The sequence below is a fragment of the Candoia aspera genome, chromosome 1 (genome assembly GCF_035149785.1).
Source record: "Candoia aspera isolate rCanAsp1 chromosome 1, rCanAsp1.hap2, whole genome shotgun sequence".
Taxonomy (NCBI): domain Eukaryota; kingdom Metazoa; phylum Chordata; class Lepidosauria; order Squamata; family Boidae; genus Candoia; species Candoia aspera.
This window is the reverse complement of record NC_086153.1, coordinates 283,819,252-283,845,690: the sequence shown is the minus strand read 5'-3', so window position 1 is coordinate 283,845,690 and position 26,439 is coordinate 283,819,252. Positions and strand designations below refer to the sequence as shown.

Below are 26,439 nucleotides of genomic sequence, written 5' to 3'. Positions count from 1 at the left end.
TAGAATTGATGATGATGAGCTTTTCAAATTTCACCATAGAAAAGTATAATGAGTCATGTGATCTACAGACTACAGTGATCATAGATTTGAAGGGGCTGGACTGAAGCCGTTTGCTGGAATCAGGAAATAAATAATGTAAATCTAGGCTGTTGAGCCTGTCAGCAAACAAGAGAAAGAAAGAAGCAGACAATTTACAGTGACACAATACATGAAAGTTTCAATGACTATTATTGTTAAAACAGTCCAAACAACAACAGACACTCAAAAAGCCAGACAGTATTTGACTTTAAGGCTATGCCTGCTGGACAAAGGACATGAGGACAAAGATGAGGACATGTCCTCCTTTTGCTGGGCATCTGGTAAGTCCTAGTTGAATCAGCGAATTCGTGGAAAGGCAGGATATAAATCCCACAAACAAAGAAACAAACAAGAATTATAGTAGTTACGCTATTATTTATTTCGTCCTTTCTATACCACCCAAAGCTCCATTGGCAGTTCACAAAATAAATGTTAAGATCATAAGATACACCCACAAATAAAACAGAATTTAGATTTGGTGGATATTTATATCAGGAAATCCTTGTAGGCAAGGGTCTTGGGAATTTTAAAAAGGGCATCGAGGCATGGCCCTGTTTCACCTGTCTAGCTCAAATTTCTGTTATGAGAGAGGAGGCAAAAATTTAGTAAGTGCAAGATACACACATGTTCAGTGTAAAGGAGCATGCTCATGCTTGTTCAAGTCAGTTTTATGGAGGGGTGGCTGTTTTGTTTAAACAGCAGATAAGGACGGTTCTAAAGGAGACTGGATTCTTTAAAAAAAATCCAGTCAGACACAAAATTACTTCCTCAACTGACTCTTAGAGAGCTCTGGAAAAAACAGTTTCCGTTAATGACTCTTCATGCTTCTTCCAGTCTTCTCCCTGGATAATAAAATATACTACTGTAAACAGTCATATCTCATTCTGTGACCACACTGGAATGATAGCTAAGGAATGATAGCTAAGGACAGAAGTAAGGATTAACAATCCAACTTGGAGATGCAACATCTCTGGAAAGAGTCAAATTACTTTAACAGGAAAAACCTGGAACAAGCCATCTGTGATGGCTAGAGCCAAAGGAAAGCAGCAAAGAATGCCGGAGAGCTGAAGATGGGGGCAAATATACAAATAAGTTGAAATGGTTGGCATCATGAGGTTGGTTGGTTGTTATTGTTTACCCAACACAAAAATATTAGTACACAGTGCAGAAAATGATATTGTCTACCAATTTTAATCTTCTTTAAAACTCTTTCCACAGTGTATGGCCCAATATAAAACAGCCAGTATAATATATTGATTTCTGTGTTGGCATGGGACCGGGGACATCCAGGTTTAAGTCCCCACTTGGCATAGATTCACTGGGTGACCTCGGTCCAGTTATTTTTCTTTAGCTCAACCTTTCTCACAAAGTTACTGCTGTGGGATGAAGTGAGGGAGATCCTTATGCCTACCTCCTTTCCCACAGGAAATGAAAGATATAAAATCAATGACTAAATCAATTCAGATCTTGAGGAGGGTGATTTGCTGGAAATCCAAGTGGTTATCCTATTTATAGATTGCAGAATGCAGTAACTGCATTAAACTGCCTATCTTACATTTCCATTCAACCAGATCAAAAAAAGTAGACACTACACATTTCAAAAAATGGTAACTGACTTTGCTTTGATTTTCTCTTGCATCTCCTATTCCCTGTTAAGTTTTTTTTTAAAATAATAAGCCTCTGAATTATCTGTTTTAAATGAAACCTGTTAACCAAGATTCTGCTTAATCAAGATCAAGAAAATGGCTCTGTTCTGGGAGCCTTTTTAAAATAAGAGTTTTAGCTGCTTTACCTAATCATTTGCTGTCACATCTTAAAATACATTTTCTGGATAGATACTGTGTTTCCACTGCATCAGATCTAAAACTAGCATGAAAAATACTTCCTCTCCAAAATGAGAGCAGAATGTAGCAAGAAATACTATTTAAAATGCCACAATGCATGCCTGCTAGATATGTATTATGGTTTCCATGGCAATGGCTGGAATTCACTAGTAAAATATGAAAATGTAGCTTGAACCACTGATTAGCACTTTGCCACTCCCTGAAGATTTAAAGCAGTATTGGGTCCAACTTCTTTTTTAAAAAAAATCCCCAAAGTAAAATAATTACAAAGTGGAGTGTCTTTCCTTAATGTCTGTGCACAATAATCTTTTAAAGCTCCACAGACCCCTGTAAATCTGTCCAGAGCACCATTACATGTAAGCAACCCTTCATGTAAGGAGCACTGTGCTGTCAATCAGAGAGGAACTGGTATTTTTAGGCATCATTTTAAACCTAAATGTAACACTAGAAATAGTTTGGTGGTGATAAGGGTGAATTGTTGAACAAACACTAGGACCCACCAGCAGCACTTACAGGAATCATCCCAACAATGAAGCCAAGTAACAGCATAGACCCCTGAAACCTGTCACTGATACAATCCTTCATGAGTTATGGTCCAGTGAAGGTTGCAAGCAGCCAGTGTGTGTGTGTGTGTGTGTATCTCCCAATGTCTGCTCAGAACTCAGCAGGTATGCCATCACTAAGGGATGTTCAAGGCCTGCTTCTTTCTATCTATCTATCTATCTATCTATCTATCTATCTATCTATCTATCTATCTATCTATCTATCAAACTTTATCACCACCCATCTCCCCCCAAGGAGGGACTCTGGGCAGTTTACAATAAAAACAAAATTAAAATTCAGAACAATTACTAATACAATAAATACAATGAAAATAGAAATATAATGGCATCTAAATGGCTGAGAGTTCTTAGTCAGTCCATGAATGTAATAGGCCCATTGAAAATCACTCTAGGGCGCTAGCCATCCCCAGGTGTAGCTATTCCCCTCCCATTCCAAGCGTGCTGGCAAAACCAGGTCTTTAATCTTTTTCAAAAGTCCAGGAACAAGGGGGCCTGTTATATCCTATCTGAAACCACATGCCATCTCAAAGGAAGAATTTTTAGAATTTAAAATCTCATTTTAAAGTAAAAGTATAAGGAAACAAGTACATTTAAGGAAACACATCGGGATAAGTGATTGAATAAACTCCTGCAGAGATTTTTTTAAGGGAAACGACGTGTTCCTTCCTCTCCCTGCTGTATCTTTTAAACAAGGAGGCACCTTGCTGTCTTCCAAGAGAGGTATTTATGATATTAACCAAGGCATCTCTAATAACATCTTGGCTAGAAATTACATTTCAATTTGGGCAATGATCCAGAAGACAACTAATGGAATGGACTGATCCCAACAGCCTCTCCAAGTTCTTGGGTGTCTAATTATATGAGAGGAGCTTCCATTTATACCCATAATTGACTATGCACCAATGCTGAGACCTGGCCTGGTCCAAATGCAATATATTTTATTGGGGGTGGGTGGGCGGGCTGGGGAGTAAAGAATCACAAAAAGCCACTGAATTTTTTGTAATCAGACTCTGGGAGGAAAAGGCAGGAATACTCTTTTGCCTCCTCTCCTCCTTGCAGCCTGGCCACTGACCCGATTATTCTGGGGTTCTCTAATCTTCTGAAACATTTGATGACACACTGTTGGCTGGAGAACTGAGCAGGATTTGGGTCTTCCCAGTTTACTTGATAAAATATGTTCTTTTAACTGGATGTGCTAATTGAATACAGCTTCATAACTTTTCTAGACCCCAAAAAGATGGGTCAGGCTTTCTGACGTCTTCCCTGCTAAAGCCCCTTTTATTGTATCTCAAAAGCCTCCCCTGAATGTTCTTCAGGGAAGACTTGGGATATGGTACAAGGGGCTGTAACAGAAGGAGAGAGTCAGAGGCTTCTCGTGTGGGGGGGGGGGGCAATCCAAGTTCACGTATTAATACAAAACAATATAATCCATGATTTGGCTTTATAACCAAAGAGCATCAAAAGGATGGAACTTACAGAATCCAGAAGGAATTCCTACTTGGAGTCTTGGCAAATTCTTCCCTCCCCTTGCAGGTAACCCTAAAATTATACCTGACTGCAGGACTCACCACTAGAGCTGACTCTGGCCTTGAGAAAGGCGAGGCACCAAAAAATAAAAGGGGGGGGGAATCATCAAGAACTGGAGATCTACTTCATTTACTTACTTCTTTTATTGAGTATTGATTTAGCGGAGGGGCAGCACATTTCCTTGCAGTTAATCTATTGCAGGCAGATGTGGTAGACAAGGCCAGAGCCAAAAATTGGCTGAAGCAAGTGGCAGATGGAACCAGAGCCAAAACAGACAGGGGTCAATGTCTTTTTCTCCTCTTTTTGATGTCTCTTTTTTCCTGATAACCTCTTCCAGTGTTTCTCAGTCTCAACAACTCTAAGACGTATGCGTGAATTTCAACTCCCAGAATTCCACAGCCAGCCATACTGACTGGGACATTCTGAGAGTTGAATTCCACATATCTTAAAGTTGCTGAGGTTGAGAAGCACTGCCTTCTTCTCTTTCTCCTACCTACATTTGAAGCGGTAAGGGACAGCTTGCTCTTATCTGAACTGGTCACTTACAGAGAGATTTTGAAATCAGGATGAAATGAGGCTGAGACCCAAGGGCCACAGTTTAACTAATCTAGGGTTATTCGCTCTCCCACCCCCCTTTATCATGCCCCCCAATCTTGCAGAATTAGTTTATGGACACACATAAAACTAGACAAACCTTGGAAAATTTTGGGTAAGAATCTGAGTTAGGTAATCCTTTGCTTTCATCCTGTAGAATTCTTTGAATGTTCAAGGTAAGGGGTTGTTGTTTTTTAAAAAAATCATTTTCTCTTAAAGGGATAGGCTACTCTTGACATTAATAACCACCCTATGCTATTATACTGTGAAGCTTCAGAAAATAAATCAAAGCAAAAATAAATACAACAAACAAAGTAAGAACTTTTAGCAGAGTTAAATATTTTTCACACCATAGCAACACATCTAATGTGCTGGACAGTGTTTTTGCTTTAAAACCATTGTTTGGATTGAGCAAATGTTATGGCCAAGCATTTGAAAAGGGGGAAATGAAAAATGTAATCATTGTAAACTAAAATACCAGTGAAGAGTTCTTCACTTAAGCAATTCATATTAGGCCTTCCATTAACTGGAAAAAATCTTTACTCATCTACTAGTCTTGGAACAGTATGTATTATTAGAGGTGAGGTTTTCATCATTCTCTTGGGCTTATTCCATTTTTCCTTAGCTTGCTATTACTTTTCCCATCTGTATTTTTCCACTAATAGTAATATTACAAACAGCCGCAGGAGAGGGTCTCCTTGAGCCTTTCTGTGAATTGCCTTTCTCCAAGCCTAGCTTTCTTTTTGGCCTCCTAGAAAGCAGCTATTGTACTTAAGTAACATCAATCCATTGTTTACTGTTATATGCATGAGATTTGCCTGCATATACAGGCAGATCTGTATATACCTGTATATGCCTTTCCCTATACAGAAAGAACTGGAAATATAACCTTCTATTTTTAGTTTGCCATTATGTCTAGACCAAGAACTGTGCTTAGAATGTATATGGCTGAAAATGAAAATAAATACTTTTAGTTTCCTCCTTTAGACAGTTACTTACAAGCTCAGAGATGCACTAAATACAGTTACTATGTGGAACACTGATTTTCTGACAAGTTGACCCTTTTGTTCTTGTTTAAGCATACTTTCATTCTCAACAAATCTTCAGAAAACATATTATATGGGAAGTAACTGTCCCGCTTTACTGTGTGTTAAATTGTGTCTCAACTGTGTGTTTAATTCTCTATATTTTGGCTGAAGAAGTATCTAAATAATCTGGAACAGGGGCAGAGAAGGGCAATAAAGATGGTTGGGGACTGAAAACTTGATTCCAAGAAGAGAGAAGTTGAAGGTTTTGGAAATGTTTTGCCTTGAGAAGAAAAGACTAATGGAGAATAATGATAGGACTTTTCCAGACCCTGAAAGGATGCACAAAATAGTTCAAAATTTATTGTCTATCACTCAAGACAAAGAATAACAGAAGAGTCTTCACACACATTAACAAATTTTAAAGTCACTCCATATAGCAACCATACCCATATTTTAATACTTGTCCAGTTACACTATCTACACATGCAACCTTATCATTTTTTAAATATTCCTACAGGGTTTATGACTTCCTTTTCATCAGTTTTCTTGGGCATTAAGATTTACAGCATTTCTATACTAGATATCACTTTCCTAAGCATTCACTATCAAAAGTATCATAACCATCATAATGTATTCCTCCACTCAGAGTCCCTCTTTGGGGGGAGATGGGCTGCAGTACAAATTTGAGAAACAAACAAATAAATAAATAAAAATTCCTGTCTGAAAATGTTCCTTCCAGCATACCTTTACTTCATTTCATTACAGATCATTTCACTGTTTTTATTCTTAATTCACTCTTCTAGAAGCTCCTCCTTTAACCCTTTTCACCAACCTCCCAATTCTTTATTTCCATCAGAATTGCTCTGCATGTTCTCTTTTAACGTTAACCATTCTTTGCTCTCTTTGATTACATTCTTTGTAACAATCTTCTTCTGTCTGCACATAGTATACAACGTGGCTCTCTTATCCTCATGCATCCTATCAATGTAAGTCCACACATTTCTGTGGCACTCTGTAACACAAGCAGCTTTCACATCCTCTTCCTTTATGTCCACTTTCTTTTCATTCTGTTGGGTGATTAATCTATCTTCTAATATTTTTTCATACAGGATCTCATACTTTCTCTCCCTGCAGTCATTCTACTTTTCTTCTGGTTGTTCAAACTTCTATGTCCAGTTCTACCCAAGACCTACTCTTGAGGCTGCCAAGAAATGGCCAGTCCCACATTCAGGACCCCTCCTTACCACCTCAGTATTTTATCATAAACATCAAAGCAATCGTGCTTTTGCATTTACATTCACGTGAAGAGACTTACGCTTAAACCATACATTTGAAAGAGGACTTTCTTAAGCAGATAATTACTAGAGAATCATCATTCTCATTCATGCTTGGATCATGATCCAAAATACATGAAATTCTGTGCTTGTCTGGATAGCTGGACATAGCTTACTATGAACACAATTTCTGCAAATCACATCTGATTCAGTTTTGGGCTTTTACTTGTATTTTGCCAACAGCCACAACTTTTTAATGGCTGCCAGAAACTACATAGATTAATCAGGTATTTTGTGCACATACTAAAACAATGTCCTTTTCAATTAAAACATTTGAAATAGTATTGTGTCTAACAATGTACAAAAATAGTTATTTGAAGGAAAAAGACACTTTTTATTTACTGTAAATTCCAGTTCTTAATGGTAACCAAAACACAGATTTACCTCCTGGTTCTTGTTACTTTTGGTGGAAAATATGGTTGAATTATGCGTTCACAAAGTGCCTGCCACTTTGTTTTGTTGCTTGTGGTGGGGGGACTCTACTCTTTCCCCATTTCTTTGCCAGTGGAAGAGTTCCTTCCTTTCACAAATGATCAACACTAAGTTCAGCCATGTTCATGAAAACTCTCTGCCTTATAGCTCCTTTAAACAGGTTAAAGAGAGAATAAGAATTGGGGGAAAATCAAAATGCTAACATTGTTCTGTGCTTGTTTCAAGCAGAGATAATAGCAGAACATACTTCATTTTCTTGTGGAGCATTCTGTATTTTCTCTGCAGAAGGAATCTTTATATCTTGTTATTCAGCTCCCATTTTTAATCAGTATTTTTCCAGTTATTTGTAACAACTGCCTTGAAGTTCCTCCTTCACTTTCTTCTTCCATAGTCAGATACTTCTGATTAAAGTGATCTTCAGATATTAACCTCACCTCCAGGGAAGATTTTTTTGAATTTAATTTTTAGGATGAACACTAGACAAAAATGGTTCCAGGCAGTATTTGTTTCATCATGAATCTGCCACAGATCTACTGTAGCAAAATTCCCAAATTTGCTCCCATCAGGATTTATGGCAAAATTTTACTTCTCTTTTACCAGGTTGCATTTCTTGGATTAGGTAAGTTTTCATCAATTGTTTTAAATTACTACAGTAAGTGTAGTAAGGTTGAACGGAAGAAATATAAATGAATTGTATCCTAGAGGAGAATAAAGTTTATTTTTAATAGGCTGTGAAATCAACAGCTGAGATAGGAAAAAAAGCTGAAGAATTCCTCTATTATTTTTAGTAATATGCAATGATATTAAAACCTGCAATAAAATCAGCACTTTACTGACTTCCTGTTACAACAATCACTGCTTGAGCATGTCAAATGTATGGCACGAGAACGATACTTCTGGAAAATGGAAGATCAAACGCAGATCATATTTCAGCATGAACAAGCATAGGAGAGGGCAGGCCAAGGGGTTTAACAGAATCAAGAGATGAGAGGAGACAGAGTATTCATGGATGCCAAGGTTAAATAAACAACAACTGATATTTCCTTACCACTGGGTGACCTTTGAAATTTTCTTTAGAACAAATATGAGCTAATTCAGCCATAGCTAACTAGAAGAATAAATTATTTAATGACAAATTTTATAGACTACTGTGGACAGAATCATCCCATTCAACCTTGAATTTATCAAGAAAAAATCTATTTAGAGAGGACAGAAATGACCAATAATTTATATGCATTAAAATGTCTTATATCTATAACTGTAATTTATGACAGCTCCCAATTTAATTTTGCCAATTTACTTTTTAAAAAATCAGTGCAAATGTCTGTTTTATTAATCTCATTTAACTCACAGCAGAAGGCCTAGATTTGAAATTCTTGTTTCCTTTGATGGAAAATTGGCTGATGTGTTTGATCTATAAGCAATGAGACATAAATAGGAGATTCTTTTGAGAATATATCTTGACACCAGTTCTACCCACTGCAGTCAAGACACTATTCTGTTTAAAAGGAGCTTAACTGTTTTGGAATGGAATATTGCTTTATGTTGCAAGCACTGTCTTTACTGATATGTAAATTATGTCAACTGCATCCAAAATTGCTTATTTTATTCAACTTTTCTATTAATATTCATAGTTCCTAAAAGTTACTAAATACTGCTACAAAATTATAGCAAAAATATATATACTGGCTCCCTCATCTACAAGGTTAAATCCAACATCATAGAAAACTTAGAAGATATTTGCTTAGAACTCATATTCTTAAAGTGAATATTCATTAAAGTTCTTAAATTCAATGTTCTTTTGACAGTGAAGAACTAAAGTTAACATTATGAAAAATACTTATTGCTGGCTTTGCTTTTGACTGTGATAAATTAATAACATGGGTTTGCTACAGTACAGGTCAAACAGCAGTAATCTAACTAAAGATGCAATTCAAGCCAATTTACTGGGAGGCTTTGCCAAAAAGATTTCAGAAGACTGGATTGATCAGTAGCCCCAAAGCAGATTTTCAAACGGAAATTAGATTTTTATTTACCTTCTAGATCTCTCTTTAGTTTTCTTAAATCTTTTTTCAGGTCTTCAAATTTTACTTGAGATGCCTGGAAGAAATCCTGTGGCTCAGGCAATGGAAATACACTCTTTTCTGTTCCTGCTTCCTAAACAAGAAAGTTAAAACCAATAACTGTAACAATGCCATACTGAAACAAATATGTTTCATGAATTATAAATATGAATAAATGATACAAGATCACAGATCCCTTTTCCCCCTGAAGACACATTGGAATGTCCTTAGTGAAATATTTGTGATCTCCAGGGAAACACAAATTACATTAGGAGTAATATTTTAGTGTCTCTTGGTAAAAGCCAGTTCATCATGCTAATACAACCATTATTTCCTTTATAATTACACAGCTTTTTCCCTCCTTCATACCTCCCTCTGTCTTGGGCTTTACTTCTAAGCTGTGGAACATTTTGCCAAAGATCCTAAATTCCTTCTTGGTTATCTTTCTTCTGGCAAGTCTATGATGGGCAAACTGTGGCTCCTGAGATAAAGTTTATTTGGCTGAGTGCAGACTATTTTATCAATGTGGTTTTGTGTGTGTGTTTGAACAATGTTTTTAATGGCTCTTGATTGCTTGATTTGTATTTTGATGCACTTAGCAGGCTATCCCGGTTAGAAATGCAGAATATAAATCCAGTGAATAAGTTGACAAATAAGGTACCACCTTTGTTCAGTGAGAATAAAATCTCATGGAAACATCCAGCTTTTATGATGTCACAGACAGCTGATGACACTCATATTTATGTCGGGCAGCATTATTTAGTTCCACAGTTCCCACAATGAGGAGAATGTCAGTAATGTCTGGTTAATTAATAGTAACTTCTCCAGTCATCACTGAAGTGGTCTCTGTTTATCTATTAATCTTAGCCTTGGCACCTAACTGAAAAGCATTGCCTAGCATGCAAGGAAAACAAAGATATAAAGTTATCTTTGAACTAGCAAATCCTAATTTTTAATTGTACTTTAACATCTTGTAACTGTGTTCTGCCATTCACAGGAAGTTCTTTAATCCAGAGAAGGATTATGTAAGCATAAAGGGAGGAGGAGTGATTTTTGAAATACTCCCTTTTCTTCTTTAGCTTTATGTGCCATTACTGATGCTATCACAACTTTTGAAAAAGATTTGAGGGATGCTTTAGGGAGAATGATGAAATAACAATTGCCCCCTTCTATTTTCTACCTATGGAAACCTTCACTCCATCACAGAGCTTTTGGTCTATAGAGTTCACAGTTCCAGTGTCTTAGGACTTGAAAGTTAAAATGTAATTCTCTATATTGAATATAAACCTATAGATAACTATTAAATACGATCTTTGTATAATTAATGGGGTATTCAAATAAAGCTTTTGCATGTTTCTTAAAATTATGTCACTAGATCTACAAATCCCTTCCTTTAAAATATAAATATTAGTAGAACTATGAAAGATTGCAAGGATGGTTAAATTAAACTATCTGTTAAAAGCAGAATTTTGAAAAATATTTAAATTTCATACATTTCAATATTTATTATTTGATCCATTTATTATGAATAAATGAATTGCCATTAATACATTTCTTAAGGATATCAATAATCTTCTATGTAGGCTAGTAGCATTTAAAATATATGTATTCATTAACCATGATAAGATCATTTAACTATTTATTCACACTAGTATGAATTATTAATGTGAATGTTCTGAACATATATTCAATTATAATCATATGTTGTATGTTTAGCATGAAATTTTTCAAATTGAAATAACTACATTCAGTTCGTTAATTTTTTACTTAAAATTATCAGAAAAGGCAGTTATCTGCCATTTGAAGCACGCCACATCAGGAAACAGACACCACAAAGACTTTTGGAACTCTTCTTTATTGTTGTGTTAATTTCAACCAACATTTATTGAAGAAGCACAGTGCTTATTATTATTATTATTATTATTATTATTATTATTATTATTTTGCTTTGTGTGCTGAAGAATCATGAGGTGGCTGGCAATAAAAACCACAGTAACATGTGTAATAAAATAATATTTATATAACAGTGCAAAACAATAATATAAAACTATTCAATACAACTTATTCATTAAAAATGTGGGAGATGAGAAGAAAAATCTCTTTCTACATTCAGACCAGGGAGGCCTGGGCTGAACAGAGAAGTTTTCAACAGGCATGTAAAGGTAGTACAATATCTTTAATGAGCTTTAAGGAGAAAAGTGTTTAAGATCAAGGGCATCACCATAGGGAAGGTCTGCCTATGACAACAGCAGCAGCTCTTGATATGTATATCAGGACCTCCCTTGAAGGTCTATTACTGGCCAGATCTATAAGAGTGAAGGTGATCTGAGAGATATCCTGGTCACAAATTGTTTAAGGTCTTACATGTCATGATCAAAACCTGCCACCTGGCTCAATACCTAACTGGTAACTAATACAGTCACTTGAATCAAGACAGCACCTCAACAACCTGGCTAATACAGCCTGTGCCAGATTCAGCTTTTGCATCAGCTGCAAGGAGAGCCCAACATAAAATATATCACAGCAATCTAAACATGAAGGTACCAGTGAGTAAACAACTATAGCCATGCTGTCTCAGTCCAGAAAAAGGCTTAATTTGATACTAGCCAAATCTGGCAGTAGGCATACCTAACCAAGGATGTTGCTTGTGCCTCCAGTAACAGTGGTGACTCTAGAAGAACCCCAAATCACATAACTATACTTTATGAAGGGGATCACACACCCACAAGGTCTCTGTCTTGTTGGGATTAGGAGATGTAGGAAGGGAAATAAACGATTGCTCATGCATGCGGTTTATGACCTGTTATTCCAAGATATGCCCCAAAAAAGAAAAGTCAAAATAATGGACAATGGGCTTAATTTTTCTCAACTGTGTGCTAGATTGCTATCCTTGTACCCTTCCTGTTTCCTTTCTCATATAGGGATGGGATGTTGTCCATGACCATAACTCCACAGAACCTCCTTAAATAATATACACAGGACAGTAGTTGATAAAATCTTACCTTATCACAATGGCGTAGATAATAAATTACAATATAATCTGCAAGGCTGATACCAGTATCCTAAAAGAGGGAGTTGGAGAAAGTCAAAATAAGATTTCAAAAAAATCAGAAAAGGTGTAATACGAACATTTAAAAGAAAACAGTGCAGGTTGAAAAGGATAGTTTACTGTAATCTCTACTCCCTAAACTCTTAATAAAGGAGAAGCAACCACAAACTGTGAAAAGTAATTCATCCAAGTATAACTAATAGTAAGTTGCTACTATTTTATATTATTATTGTATTTTCAGTCACTCTCCACAATTTAAGGATGCTTAAGAAACTCACCCAAGAAATGGTTATCTCTTAACAGAGATAATACAGAATCAAATAGGCTTATAAAGATCCATCCTTTACATGTTATATTGTGGCTAGTTCTGTCACATAAAGGTGCTGCTTGTCATGATCAGTAATGACTTGGACATGGATTCAGATATAATGGGACCATCGGAGTCTGTAGCATCACCCACTGAAGCACCAGATCTGGGTTTTAAAACTTGTCAGAAGCCAGAAACCAGGGATCCCCAGGCCCTCCTCTCCATGTCTCTTCACACACACAGTAATTAGGCTTGGAAAGAATATTATATAAGTACCAGCAGGAAGTATTTTTCAAACTTAATTTAAAACCTAGTGGAGAACACAGTATACATGATGGAGATTTTAATTCTCTGAGACCCCTCCCAGCACTGCATGTAGAAATTAGGTTTGGGGAGAAAAGCTACCAGAGAAAAGCAACAATGATGATAAGAGGCTGGAAGAACCAACTGATTGGTGCCACTGGGCATGTTTAGCCTAGGGAAGATGAAACTGCAAAGAGACATGTTAGCTCTCTTTGAATATCTGAAGGGCTACCATGTAGAAGGTGGGGCAGATGTGTTCAGGGTTGTTCCAGAAAACAGGACAGGAAACATGGGGTTAAATTACAAGGATGCAGATTTCAGTTGGGCATAAAGAAAAAATTTATAACAGTAAGAGCTGTTCAATACTGCAGGTGCTGAAATAAAATCTGGATGGCCATGGCAGGGGGATGAACTAGATAATCTCCAATGCTTACATTGCATGATTCTATGATTCTGTTGTAACAGAACTGCCATGCAGGAGAAGTCATTTTCAAAAGATTATAGATAAGGGAAAGAAGGTTACACTTCTCCTCCCAATTGCATTGCACTGTCAAGGTCACCTTAGGAGCAATGAATTGTGTATAAAATCTCCTATGGACTATTGGAGGCTTTTAAAAGCCTAATTACCATGGAGGGGTGGGGCCTAGAGGGAGGCTGGGGCCATGATTGGATGGATTCTTCATTTCTGCTTCTAAGAATTCAGTCACAACTAGCCCTCAGTAGTAGTAGTCTTCCCTGGGACCTGTCCAGGGTTCTGAAGGATATGTCCTTCAGCAGCCTTACTTTCTGACCTCACTGTCTGAATGGCTAGAAGCTTCTTGTCCATTAATCCCTTGCCCCCATATCTTCTTAGAGGGTTGAAAGGCATTAGTAAAGAGGGTTTGCTAAGGAGCTGTTTCTATCAATGGGAGCAATCAAAGGATATTAACTATTAGTCATGAATTATTCATTAACTATCTGGTTTTGAAGAATAAAATCATAAACTGCCCAGAGTCCCCCTGTGTGGAGGAGATGGGCGGCAATAGAAATTTGTATAATTAATTAATTAAAAAATATAGAATGATAGATCCCAACCAGGAAGAATGAATAAGAAAAAAGAGACAAATTAGGTTTATAGAGTTCATGAAGAAGAATAAACAAAATAGATCTTATAGTAGTCTATTTGCATAGCAGCCTATGCAAATAACTGAGTTAGAGCTTAAGTCAGTTCCTACAGACATAAGACAAGCTTTGAATCCAGCCCATTGGATTCTTGGTTCTATGCATGTCATCTGATGGTTACATTACCCATTCATAAAAGGGCAAATTAGTTCTGTTTCTGAATCTCCCCTCTTTTTGTTTTAGAATTTTGGGAGATGCAGTCCCAATATACATGATGTGCACCAGATTGCAGAAAGAGAAATTATACTTGAAAATAGGAGGAGGAAAGAGTATTAGGTATGTTCGCCACCTTGTGTTATTTATAAAAAACAATAAAGGCGGGATAAAAATAAAAAAATAAAAATAAAATAAATTTGTTTTAAAAACCCTTTAGACTATGTTTAGTCATGTGACCTTAGTCGTAGGAGTGGCTTTTTATAAATACAGGAATAAAAGATACACCTTAATTGCTATGTGTATAGAGTACGGAAGATTACCTTGATGGAGATAGACAGTAGCTAGGCAAAAAGGGCTGAAACATTTTTTAGTCCAGAACAAGAAGATAACAGTCAGAAGTGATGAGGCAGAAACCTCCCTAATTCACTGGGACATAAGAAGGAGGGGAGGGATGCCACAATCAAGCATGCAAGAGTTTATTATAGCCAATTTCAATAAAAGCATTTTCAGTCTTCATGCAGGGCTGATTTCTGGGTTTGGACTACCTACTGGGGCTGACACTATGGAGAGGTATATGTCCCGTGTGTAAAGAAAAACAAGTAACAGCAAAGAGCAGAAAAACATTTTTCTTTCATAGAGCCATAGGCGTTAGCAAGGGAAAGCAAAGGGAAGGATGCAGGTGACAAAGCACACAGCATTATGTTGTAACACAAACTCCACCCCTTACATACACATATGTGACATTATAACTCAAATACAAAAGGGTGGAGCTTGCATTATGATGTCACAACACATGTTTTGTCATTTTGGTTAGGAACAGATGTCTATCCACAGAGCATTGCCTCCTAATTGAAAGGTTGAATTCAATTAAAAACTCTGGTTTAAATTGCATACAGTACTTACTCTGCTCTTAACATCTTTTAGTTTGGGAAGTATTTCCAAGCCAAATCCATCTGCTTGACCACGTGTTCGATTCCCTCCATTCATATAATTTCCAAAAGCCAGAATCAAAGCTAAAATATTTTTCACACTTTTCATTGTGTTCAACTCCTGAAAGAGGTAGGGGGTAATTTTAATACCAGGAAATATTACATGAACAAATATTTTAATGTTAGCTTTTCTTTATATATATACACGGTGAAATATACTAACATAGAAATGCTGTAATTCTGAAGATTTTAAAATCAACTCTGTGCCATGAAATTATTTTAAGATCCCACATTACTACAGCCAGTAGAATATTAAGTTAGGAATAGTCCAGCTGGAAAGTTCATTGGATGACTTTGGGCCTATTATTACACCTTTAATTATTCCAGTGACTGAAGAGATAAAAATGGCAGGTCATATATACCACACATATGGTTTAAAGTAGGTAGATTTTAAATGCAACACATAGAAATAATATATCATGTTGGTAATTTTGTGGTTTTAACATTTTTAGGCGCTAAAGGAAACACCAGATAAATGTTTTACATAATAAACGAACAGAGCAATCCCAGAGTTCAACAGAAAGCTAACAAAGCTCAGAAGAAGTTGAAGGCTGCTTATGCTGTGGGGTGGTGTATCTCACCAGTGCCATATCAGAAGCACAGAGTGGTTTTTGTACCAAGAGTTAAGTATTGAAATGGTGCTTTCTTTGTTCTCCTGGCTATTCCCAGGTCAGTTTCCCCAACCATGTCTACTTGAAAGTGGCACAGGCAGGGCCGCAACTAGGGTCTGTGTCACCTGGGGCAAACATGGATTCCGCGCCCATTTTGGCGCCCCCCCCCCAGCACTCATTTTGGCGCCCCCGCAACACTCATTTTGGTGCTGCACCAGTGTGGTGCCCGGGGCACATGCCCCAGTTGCCCCCCCAGTTGCGGCCCTGGGCACAGGAGTCAAGGGAGGACCAGCCTCCAAAGGAGGTACAAACGAAAGAGGAGGGGAAGATATCCCTATCTCCTCTCTAGAGGCTGTGAACTGGCAAACTTCTGGATTTGGAAATTCTCTTCCCTCTCCTGGTAGGTATGTAGGGTTACACTAGTTATGAAAGCAGAGTAAGTGCAAAACCTCAACCCTATTTCTGAATATGGGTTGAATTAGATAAATAATTCACTTTGGGATCCATCATGTAGTGACTTTGGCCTCAGTCCTGTTTCAGAAGTTCTACAGTAGAAAAGTAAATGACGTTCAGGCTGCATGTCTGAAGCAACATAACAGCCATGGGGTCACTGAGCCAACCAAATAAAAAGACACAAATATTGAATCCCTATATTACCAAATTTAAAATAAATATGCAAAAACAAAATCCAAACTCAGAAATACAGGGAAAATAAAGCAAGAAAGTTGTTCTCTGTTTCAGAATTTTATCTGGGAACCAAATGCCTAGTATAGATTCATGAAAGCTGCTCTGCTTTCAAATGTCATTGGGGTCTATTTGGATCCTGGCAGTGTTGAAAGTGTTACAGAACTTGGTTTTGTTGCATTTGAAAATAAACATTTGGAAGATCCACTGGCACTTTAAAGATTAGCCAATTTATTAAGACATAAGCATTCATAGATGTAAATGCAAGCTTACAGCACAGTAAATGCATTGGCTTTATGGTGCCTCAAGAATGCTGGGTTTTGCCTATTATAATTGCAACATATTGGGATATATCTTTGCTTTTATCATTTTACATAAATTATTTATGCCAATATATTTATAACTGCAGTATAACATCATACTGAAATATTTAAGGTATTTAATATTTAATACAAAATCATTCTGATTTAACATGCACCAAAGACATATTGATATGGGAAAAACGCTTGGTATCCTTAAAGATTATGAAATCTGAAAATGACAACTGTTAGGAAGCAGAGCATCCAATACTACTTTACCTAAACTTGAAACCAATCCCTGTCATTTTTAATCAGAAGTAGCCATGTTCAATGACTTTTCCTCTGAAGGAAAATAAACCTTAGACTGCTATAAATTTTGACCCAGGTACCTTACAAACATGATGAATAATGTCAACTTTATGACGCACTGCAATGATCCCTTCATTGAAGATGGACTGAAAGATTATACATTGGGCACGTTCAGCAAAGTTGGAGATCTGGGATAACTCATATAAAAACCTGTGAAAATAGGAACAAACATATATAATTAAACCAAGTGATTGCATTTTATATTATATAATCCAACATATCAGAGAAATATTGACAATCCATAAAATGAATTATAAACATAATAGTCTTTTTATCTTCATTGAAAAAGATAAACTAAAGATTCCAAGCACAGTATACCACAAATACACAGAAAGAAATAGAAAGATAGAGATACTGCCCTCTGCTGGAGAGAAACAAAGCTAAAAACAATGGTTCTCCCAGACTCATTGTGATTATGTGTCCACATTTGAGTAGGGCCCAATGAGTGAGTACACTATGACAATTCCATCATTTTCAGGCTGCATTCCTAAGAATAATTAATCCCTAAATTAGCAACTTTAATACTGTTCTATTAGATGTAACATAAGCATCCTATAAAAATAAAAGAAACATGGATGTAATTCATTTGGTACTTTCAATAATACAGATCTACTCAAAAGTAAACTCTACTTAACTTATTTCAGTATGGTAGTTATGCAGATACAGGATAATATCTTAAACTGCTATGAAAAGTTGATGTTTAGATTTTTGAGGCAGCCTAACCCAATATAGTGCCCTTTAGCTGTGACGGATCACAACATTAATTGTCTCCAGCTACCACAGCTGATTTTTGCCTTGTCTGGAGATAACAGGAATTATACTCCAGCATATACTGAAAATGCCAGGGTTTTACATTGTCTAGACCCTGTTAAGGCTCCTTTTCCGAAATGTAGTTTTTATTATTATTAGCATACCAGTTCACTAATTTTACTTCGCTAGGGATTGGTTGCTACTTGAGATTATTTTACTGCTGTTGAACTAGAGAATAACCAGACTTAATCCTACAAATCATGACGATTTCTATTGAGACAAAGGATACCAACTTTTTAATCAGTTATGTGTTAATTAAACTGAACTAGAATTCTGGCTCTAATTCAGCATGGTCTTTCCTTTTCTTGTGATCTCAGTATCTATATAAGGATTAGTCCTGCTGAGAATCTTCATATCTGTCCTGCCTTGCAGTGGATTCAGTATGATGGGTAAAATAAAACTGTTTCTCCACGTTAGGCTGCCCGTTCCCTAGGAATAGTTTAGAAGGCCAAAATAGATGTTACACACAAATGTGTGGATTTTCTTAAATAAAAAACAACCTTGGGAGGCTGCCATAGAAACTGGCAGTATCCATATCATTTCTGACACTGGGGAAAAGGAAACTGCACCCTTTGCCAGATGCAGTGAGACCCCATTCCCTGAATTCTTTCCCAGCATAGCCTTTGCAGTTTCAAAACATCTGAAGAGCACCAGGTTTTGTTCAGTGGCAACCTCCTGCTGTAGCTAAGAAGGCTCCCCTCCCTTAGCACCATTAAGAATATCTATCTATCTATCTATCTATCTATCTATCTACCTACCTACCTACCTACCTACCTACCTACCTACCTACCTACCTACCTATCGCTGCAGTGCTGTAGTACATGTACTGATACTGATAGCCAAATGCTATCATGAGATTGAACCAGGATAAGAAACATCTCTACTGTAATGTTGTACCATACCACTTTATTACTTTTCTTACCATCACTAGAAGCATGAAGTTGTTCCCCCCATTTCATCCTCCTAAACAAATGGATGAAATACTTCCACTTGACAGCAAACCAATAGATTGGGGAACTGGGAAAGGTAAGTTGCCTTGAGCTCCTCTCTTGATGCTACATGGCATCAAACACATTATTTTAATAACAGGAGCAACGGCAACTAACATACAACACTTTTATGGTATTTCCTACCATCTCCAAAAGGTTAGAGTTGAGCTGATTCCTAAAAGCTTCCTAAGAGCACAGAATTTCAGTCCAGGTTGAATTTCCAATGCTATTTTTGTCTAAGGGGAAAAAGTGCTAGCAACTAGCCAAATGTATAGCCTGATTCCAACTTAACTTTAACAAGATTATAGTCTTTAAATTTTTATTTCCTATATTCAAGGAATAATTTTGGGCAACTTTGAACTCTCATTCACTGTATCTGACATTCAAAAAACAGGTAATGGTTTGAAATTACAATAACATGTATTTTGATTAATTAAGAAAATTCTCCTCCCAGGAAAGTTTAGTAATGGAAGATGCTGCCTACTTCTCCAGAATCTCTGCATATTGAGATTTTCAGCAAAAGCACAGGTAGACGTCTCCTACGAGTGGGCTATCTACATCAGCTGCCAGCCTCTAGCTGGTCTTGGGTTACCTGTAAAAGCTAAGGAGAGTCAGACCTATTTATTACTTGGCTGGGAAACCACTGGAAAATTTTAGGGCTATGGGCTAGACTGGGAAAGATTAAAACATCCAGAGCACAGCAGTGCAAGCCACTTCTATACTATTGTCAAGAAAACTACATGAACATGTTTATGAAGTCACCAAGCGTCATACTCAACCTAAAAGAAATGAAAAACAAACAAGAATAGGGCATTTGGGAGTTCCTTCAGATACACTGTTCTGCCATAATGTGGTTACCAAGCATTCTGCTTTTCAAGGCTCTTTTGAATAACTGGAAAATATGTGGGACAACTTTCCCATCTGGTCTTACTGTTCAGGTTTGTCCAGAAGCTTAACTTCTTGTTCTTTTGAAGTGTCATAATGCTGCTTTATTTTTTCCAGTTCATCCTTTTGTGCTCTCTGTAGGTTCAGTGACAAAAACAACAGTGAGATTATCTTTCTTATCTTGCAGCTACGAACACTTGCAGTTTTGGAAATGTGAAGGTTGGAATGCTCTGGATTGAACCAGCTCCACCAAGCGTGGTTGGTACGATCAAAACTGAGAGCACCAAACATTTGCTTGGTGTAACACACTGGACTCCATTTAAAAGTAAAAAGAAAACATATGCAGCACCTACTTATATATTAGGTTTTTGACCTAGAAGAAAAAAATCTTCCATGACCATATTTACCTTCCTAGATTGAGCCATACACAGTTTTTAAAATCTTCTGTTTTACATACTACTGACAACATATGTCAACTTTGTATACACTGATGTCTGAATAACAAAAAGTTAAAAAGTTTTTCTATTATAAATATTTTAATTCATTGCCATAAATATGGAAATATAGATCTCTACCCTAATATATTTTACTTTTGAAATCTCAGTACACTGATGAGCTTGTAAAGCTGTCCAAGACAGGCCTTACATACTTACAATTCAAGAAATTAGAATTCTTATACTTCCTGTAAAAAAAAAGAACTAATTTTTCTCTTTCACAGTTGATCAGGGATATCTGTCCGTCCGTCCGTCCATCCATCCATCCATCCATCCATCCATCCATCCATCCATCCATCCATCTCCAATGTTTTAGTATTAAAAAATTGTCGTTTTGCAACAGAACAGAGAAACAACTTCAGCATTCACTAAAGAAACTGGGATTATTAAACTGTGTTGCATAGGAGTACTGATATCTGTTGCTCTGTTGAAGTACTGTGACTAAATACAAGTACTTATTTCTAAAATATTTTAAAATTATGTAATTTAATGCAAATTATCACAAAATACATGAAGGGGCCCAATCTGCATCATGAAGACTATGAGATTCTGAGATTCAGCATAAGGAACTGGGGGGCCAGGAGTTTTAGTCCTCCCTTAGGCATGGAAACTATCTGGGTGAAGGGCTTCTGGTGGGGTCATGGCGGACTGAACAGCTGTGCCCACAGGCTCAGCGGGCAGAGCTGACAATGCGGCAGTTTTTTTGGGCTCAGGCAGGTTTTCCTGAAGCCCAGGAGTATTTTCTGGAAAAAGGGAAAGACCAGGAATCACCCCATCTACCCTCCGGACAGCTGCTTGTAGCCAGATCGCAAACAGTGTTTCATGTTCGACTGGTAAGAGCTTAGCTGGGAGGCAGGGGCGTCACTATTTTCCAAGCCATGCTGTAGCCTTAAAGGGACACTAAGACTGGCCACTCCATTTCTAAATCACCCAATTTATATCCCTTTTAAGTATGCATACCCTAAGAGAGGCTTTCTACAGCAAGGAGAAGCTGGTTCGCTTGGTGCTTATTGTTATTTTGGGGATTACTTTTTAAAAATTCTTCCTAAGTTTTGGACTTTGTTTTCCCTCTAAATATTAAGGAGGATTGAGAGCAAATAATTTTCTCCCTGTTATTATTTCTGTACTAAATTTGAAGATACTTGTATTTCCCTACATGTTGAATAGGCTGATTTGAACCTTCAGCTTTCTGCTTCTACTTTCCCTTGAGAACTGTCTGCGTATCTCACTTCTACTTGTGTTAACAGATTCTGGAATTCTTTCATATCTTTGACTTTCACTGGTTAAGCTCCTAGGGGGCGCCATAATTTACTGCGTGAGACATGGAGGATTTTAAACAGATTTTCTCTAACTTCCACCAATATTTTAAACAAATTCTTTCTGACTCCTACCAAGTTTTTATGCAAGACATTCAGGACATTGTGGAAAATATGAGGTCTAAAATGTGTCATCTGGTTGGGGATGTCGTGGATTTTAACAGTGACAGAAATGTCTCTTCTAAGAGTGAGATCAGGATTTCTATTGAAATGTAGGATGAAGATTGGATAGTCGAGTTGGAGAAATTTAATGGAGGGAGCGAGTTGCAAACCACAAGTGAAATTGATTTTCTGGTGGAATGCTAGATGTAGACTAATTCTGATCAAGACCAACTGGGTAGCAACGAGGAAACTGGCAAGGTTGCAGGAGGAAACTAGTAAAACAGCGGAGCAGGATTGACTGATGGAGGCTGGAAGAGTGGAAGAAGCTAGGGCACGTGGCACTACTGAAACTGGGAACGAATGTCCACGATCTGGAGCATCACTTGAACGAGACTGGCACCGGGAAGCTGAGCGAGGCCAAACTGAATCCACTGGAAAAGTCTTGGTTCTAATGACAGGACTGGACTCGGTGACTCAGGCTGGACTGGATACTCAGAACTGGATACTCAGAGCAAAGCTGAGAACTTGAAGCAAGGCTGGACTTGGCTGGAGATTCTGGACTGGGCTGGAGACTAGGCACTCGATTAGGCTGGGCTGAAGATTGAAGGCAAAGCTGGAAGTCGAAAGCACGACGAAGCTGTACTGAAGACTTTGAACAAGGCTGGGAGCTAGAAATGCAACAAGGCTGAACTGGAGAATCAAGGCAAGGCTGAGGGCATGATGAGGCTGGGCTGGAGACTCTAGACACAGCTGGAAACTCGAAGCAAGGCTGGAATCGTGTCTGGAACATGCACAAGGTCGACGAATAGGTCTGTAGCTGGACGCAAGACTGAGGCTGCTGGGTTCAGCAAGGAGAAGATCTTTGGTGGCAGCAGGTGCAGGATCCAAGTCCCCTCCGATAGGAAACACTGGCGCTGATTCCCCCCTGGCTACAGATGAGGTTTCCGACGCGGGTAAGGACTCTTCCGCTGGAACTGTGAGCTCGAAGGATTGGTTGTCTCCAGCAGCTAGCTCTTCGCGCATCTGTCTTTTATGCCGATCTTTTGCGTGCCTATTCCTTTCTGCAGCCAATCGGGGTGCCTTCTCCTTCACGCACTTTTAGGCATGTCATTCGCGTGTGCTGATTGGAGGATTCAAATTCTCCTCCAAAGACTGACCAATCAGTGTCTGTGGCTCTTCCTGCACTGCTGACTCATCTCTGGGTTTCGCTTTCCTGGTTTCAGCCTGGTAAGTTTCTGTTTCCCCCTCTGACTCAGAAAAAGTTTTGTTTTCTGAGTCAGAGGCTGGATGAATCTCACAATTGTGGGGATATGTAAATGCTCTGGTTTATTTTGAAATGGGATAAGGGTTTAAGAATATTTATCTGGATTCCTTTTAGGGTTTGACTGATTTCATTTATCTTTAATGATTTGGATTAAGATTATTAAGGTATAATAAAAAATAAATTGTCTGTTTGGATGGTTTTAGGTTTATATGATTAAGATTATTAAAATTGTTGTATTAGCAAGTATAATGGCAGACAATTTATATGTTTTTTAGTTTGAGATTTATTATAGTAGACAGAAATGTATAGAATAGTAGTAGGAAGGAAATAATTAAATAGATGTTATCTTTGGGAAGGAAGTTGTTTAGAAGGTTTATATAATTTTTTCTTTTTCTTTTTAATATAAGGGGAGGGGGTAACTGTATCTAGTGATTATTACAATGTGCCAATGGAATGATTTATAGAAATAATGCGATTTTGGTTTAATATAGAGTAAGGGATTGATTATGGAAATTTTTGTATATCCTTGCTGTTAAAAGTCAGAAGTCTTTTTGTAACTTTGAAAAAAAATCTCTTGTGTTTTTCACTTTTTTTTCTTTGTAGATTTTTATTTTTCTGTAGCTTTTATCTTTGCTTGAAACTTAATAAAATTCTTATTAAAAAAAAGAAAAGAAACTATCTGGGTGACTGGGTGAGTCACTTTCTCTCAACCCAACTCATCTTACAGAGTTGTTGTGGGGGAAAAACATAGGAGGGAGCAACTTATATGCTGCCTTGAATTGTGCAAAATAAAGGCAGGATATAAATCTAATAAGAAGGAAGGAAGGAAGGAAGGAAGGAAGGAAGGAAGGAAGGAAGGAAGGAAGGAAGGAAGGAAGGAAGGAAGGAAGGAAGGAAGGAAGGTTGGTTGCATCATCCTGCAGTTTCTATTCTACATTTTTCATGGTACCATGCAACTGTCACAACACAAACAGAACAGGGCCACCTTGGGTTAACCAAATGATGCTGACAAGGTCCTTTCCCAGTGTCTGAAGGCTGTTATGGTCTGGATTGGGGTAGAACAGGCTTCAGCTTAACCTTGGCAAAGCTGAGTGGCTATGGGTTTTAAGGATCCTTGGCTCCAGAGATTTTCCATCTCTGACTCTGAGGGTGCACTTCCCCAGTTAGAGTTGGTGCACAATTTGGGGCTCCTGCTTGATGAACAGGTGGCAACTGTGGCTTAGGGGGGCACCGTTGCTGTAATTTTGATTACTAGGGCTGCCCTAGAAGAATATTTGGAAGCCGCAGCTGGTTCAGAAGGCAGTGATGTGGGCAGTTTTTGGTGTTTCCCGTTATACTCACTAATATAGCACTGCTGTTTTATGAGCTGAACTGTCTCCCAGTGGGCTTCTGGGTAAAAATATAATGGTCCAAAGGCTTGTGCCAAAGGAAGATAGTCATCTGGTTTTACTTCTAACCCTGGAATAAACAAACTATCAGAATTATTTGGCTATATTTTTTAATGGATTTCTTTTAATAAACATGGATGTGGTTGCCTAGCTGTACTTAATCAAAAATGCCTTGGTCCCTCAATCCCTGCTAAGTGGACCGTCTGTTATACTTACATTCTCATATAGTGCTTCCAATGTTTCTAGGTCAACTACTGAATCATCCGTATTTAGTACAGCTGTTGAAACAATAAAATAACACATTAATATGTTAACTGACTTTGTTGCTCATCTGTTGCCATGAACCGAAAACACTTGGAGAATGTTTTCTTTTTTAGTTGATGGCTTCTTGTATGCTGCCAATGTCATAACTTTCCCTGAGTAACACTGTAAAAAAAGGAAAGCTACAGTTCTCTATTTTAAAAAAACACTTATTTTACTGACCATCTGTTCTGGAACTTGGATCAGCAGGACACATGCTAGGTGATTAGATAATTCACAATGCAGCAGATAGCATAAACGATGCAAAGGGAGAAAAAAGTATTGTGATACTCTAGTAAGTTATTATGAGTCTTTATAGGCAAGAATTCACTCTGAACCAATGACATAGGAATATGTTCTGTACAATTCTAAGCATTAGTGCTCAGATATTAAATGCCACTAAATTTATTCCATGATCAACATGCTTAAGATTGTAGCCTCAGTTATATGTGCAATGCACAGATAAAGACCAGTGATATCTTATTTAACTGCCCAGAGTCCCTCTTCTGGGGGGAGATGGGCAGTGGCAAAATTTGAAAGGTAAATAAAAAATAAAATAAATAAAATCATCCTTTAGTAAAATGTTCTTCATTAGAAACTCAGAGATGTATAGAGAAAAAAGAATGAGAAACAGTCTTGATGTTTTATTCCTTGCTTGCTCACTGTTTTTTCCCAACTTTGTGGGATATAAATGTATTTATTTATATTTCAAATTTCTGTCACCACCCATCTCCCCCAAAGGGGGACTCTTTTCATATCAGTTTGACATTCTAGCATTCACAGTAAAAGTTACCTAATATCTCTGTACAGTATCACAGTATTTTGACAAAGTAATTTACACCAAAAATGTCAGCCTGAAGGACAATTTTTTGGTCACTAGAGGTTTCAAACATAATATTCTAAAAGTTCCTTAAGACCTTCCATTTATTCTGAAAATATAATAAAATGTTTTACAAAGATTCAAAAATACAATTTTAATTCACCCCTATATACTGAATATAGATTATTTACATAAAATGGTAATAATATTAATAACATCAATGCTCAGTTAAATCCTCACCAATTCCTATGTGTTCACTGAATGTTTAATAGCTGGTATTGTTTAATTTGTGCAGATTTCCTCATTAATAAAGAAGACATAACCAATATTGTTTTAAAAACTCTTGCTTAGATTTTTTGCTGATAATGCTTGAAAACAGCAAGACGCACACCTTAATTTTTTAAAAGTAATAAGTTTTCTTCCCTCCTACCTCTTCCCCATAATTTTACAATTCAAAACTAACCAGCAAGCTAATAAATTTTCTCTGGACCAAACTAATTAATTCTATTAAAACACCCAAAGGCTTTTAGAATACATTAACATTTTGCCTATCAGTCATGCTTCTGGATCAATTTCAAAGCAAAGATCACTGAGATGAAATAAATATGATTGGCAGTTTAAAATTGTTAATGAACTGTTAATTAGTATAAATGAAAAGGTATGATTCTTTCAAATGCATA

General features: G+C 37.2%; 1 protein-coding gene across 1 annotated transcript in view; it reads right to left on the bottom strand.

Moving 5' to 3' along the window:
• Nucleotides 1-26,439, bottom strand: part of LOC134487879 (formin-like) — a 125,178-nt gene that overhangs the window by 28,570 nt on the left and 70,169 nt on the right. Inside the window, exons 7-12 of the mRNA XM_063289978.1 lie at nt 24,856-24,917; nt 20,122-20,210; nt 17,412-17,541; nt 15,343-15,489; nt 12,466-12,525; nt 9,437-9,557 (exon numbers count right to left, since the gene is read on the bottom strand). Coding sequence (XP_063146048.1) covers nt 9,437-9,557; nt 12,466-12,525; nt 15,343-15,489; nt 17,412-17,541; nt 20,122-20,210; nt 24,856-24,917 — 609 coding nt within the window. The remainder of the gene's footprint in view (nt 1-9,436; nt 9,558-12,465; nt 12,526-15,342; nt 15,490-17,411; nt 17,542-20,121; nt 20,211-24,855; nt 24,918-26,439) is intronic.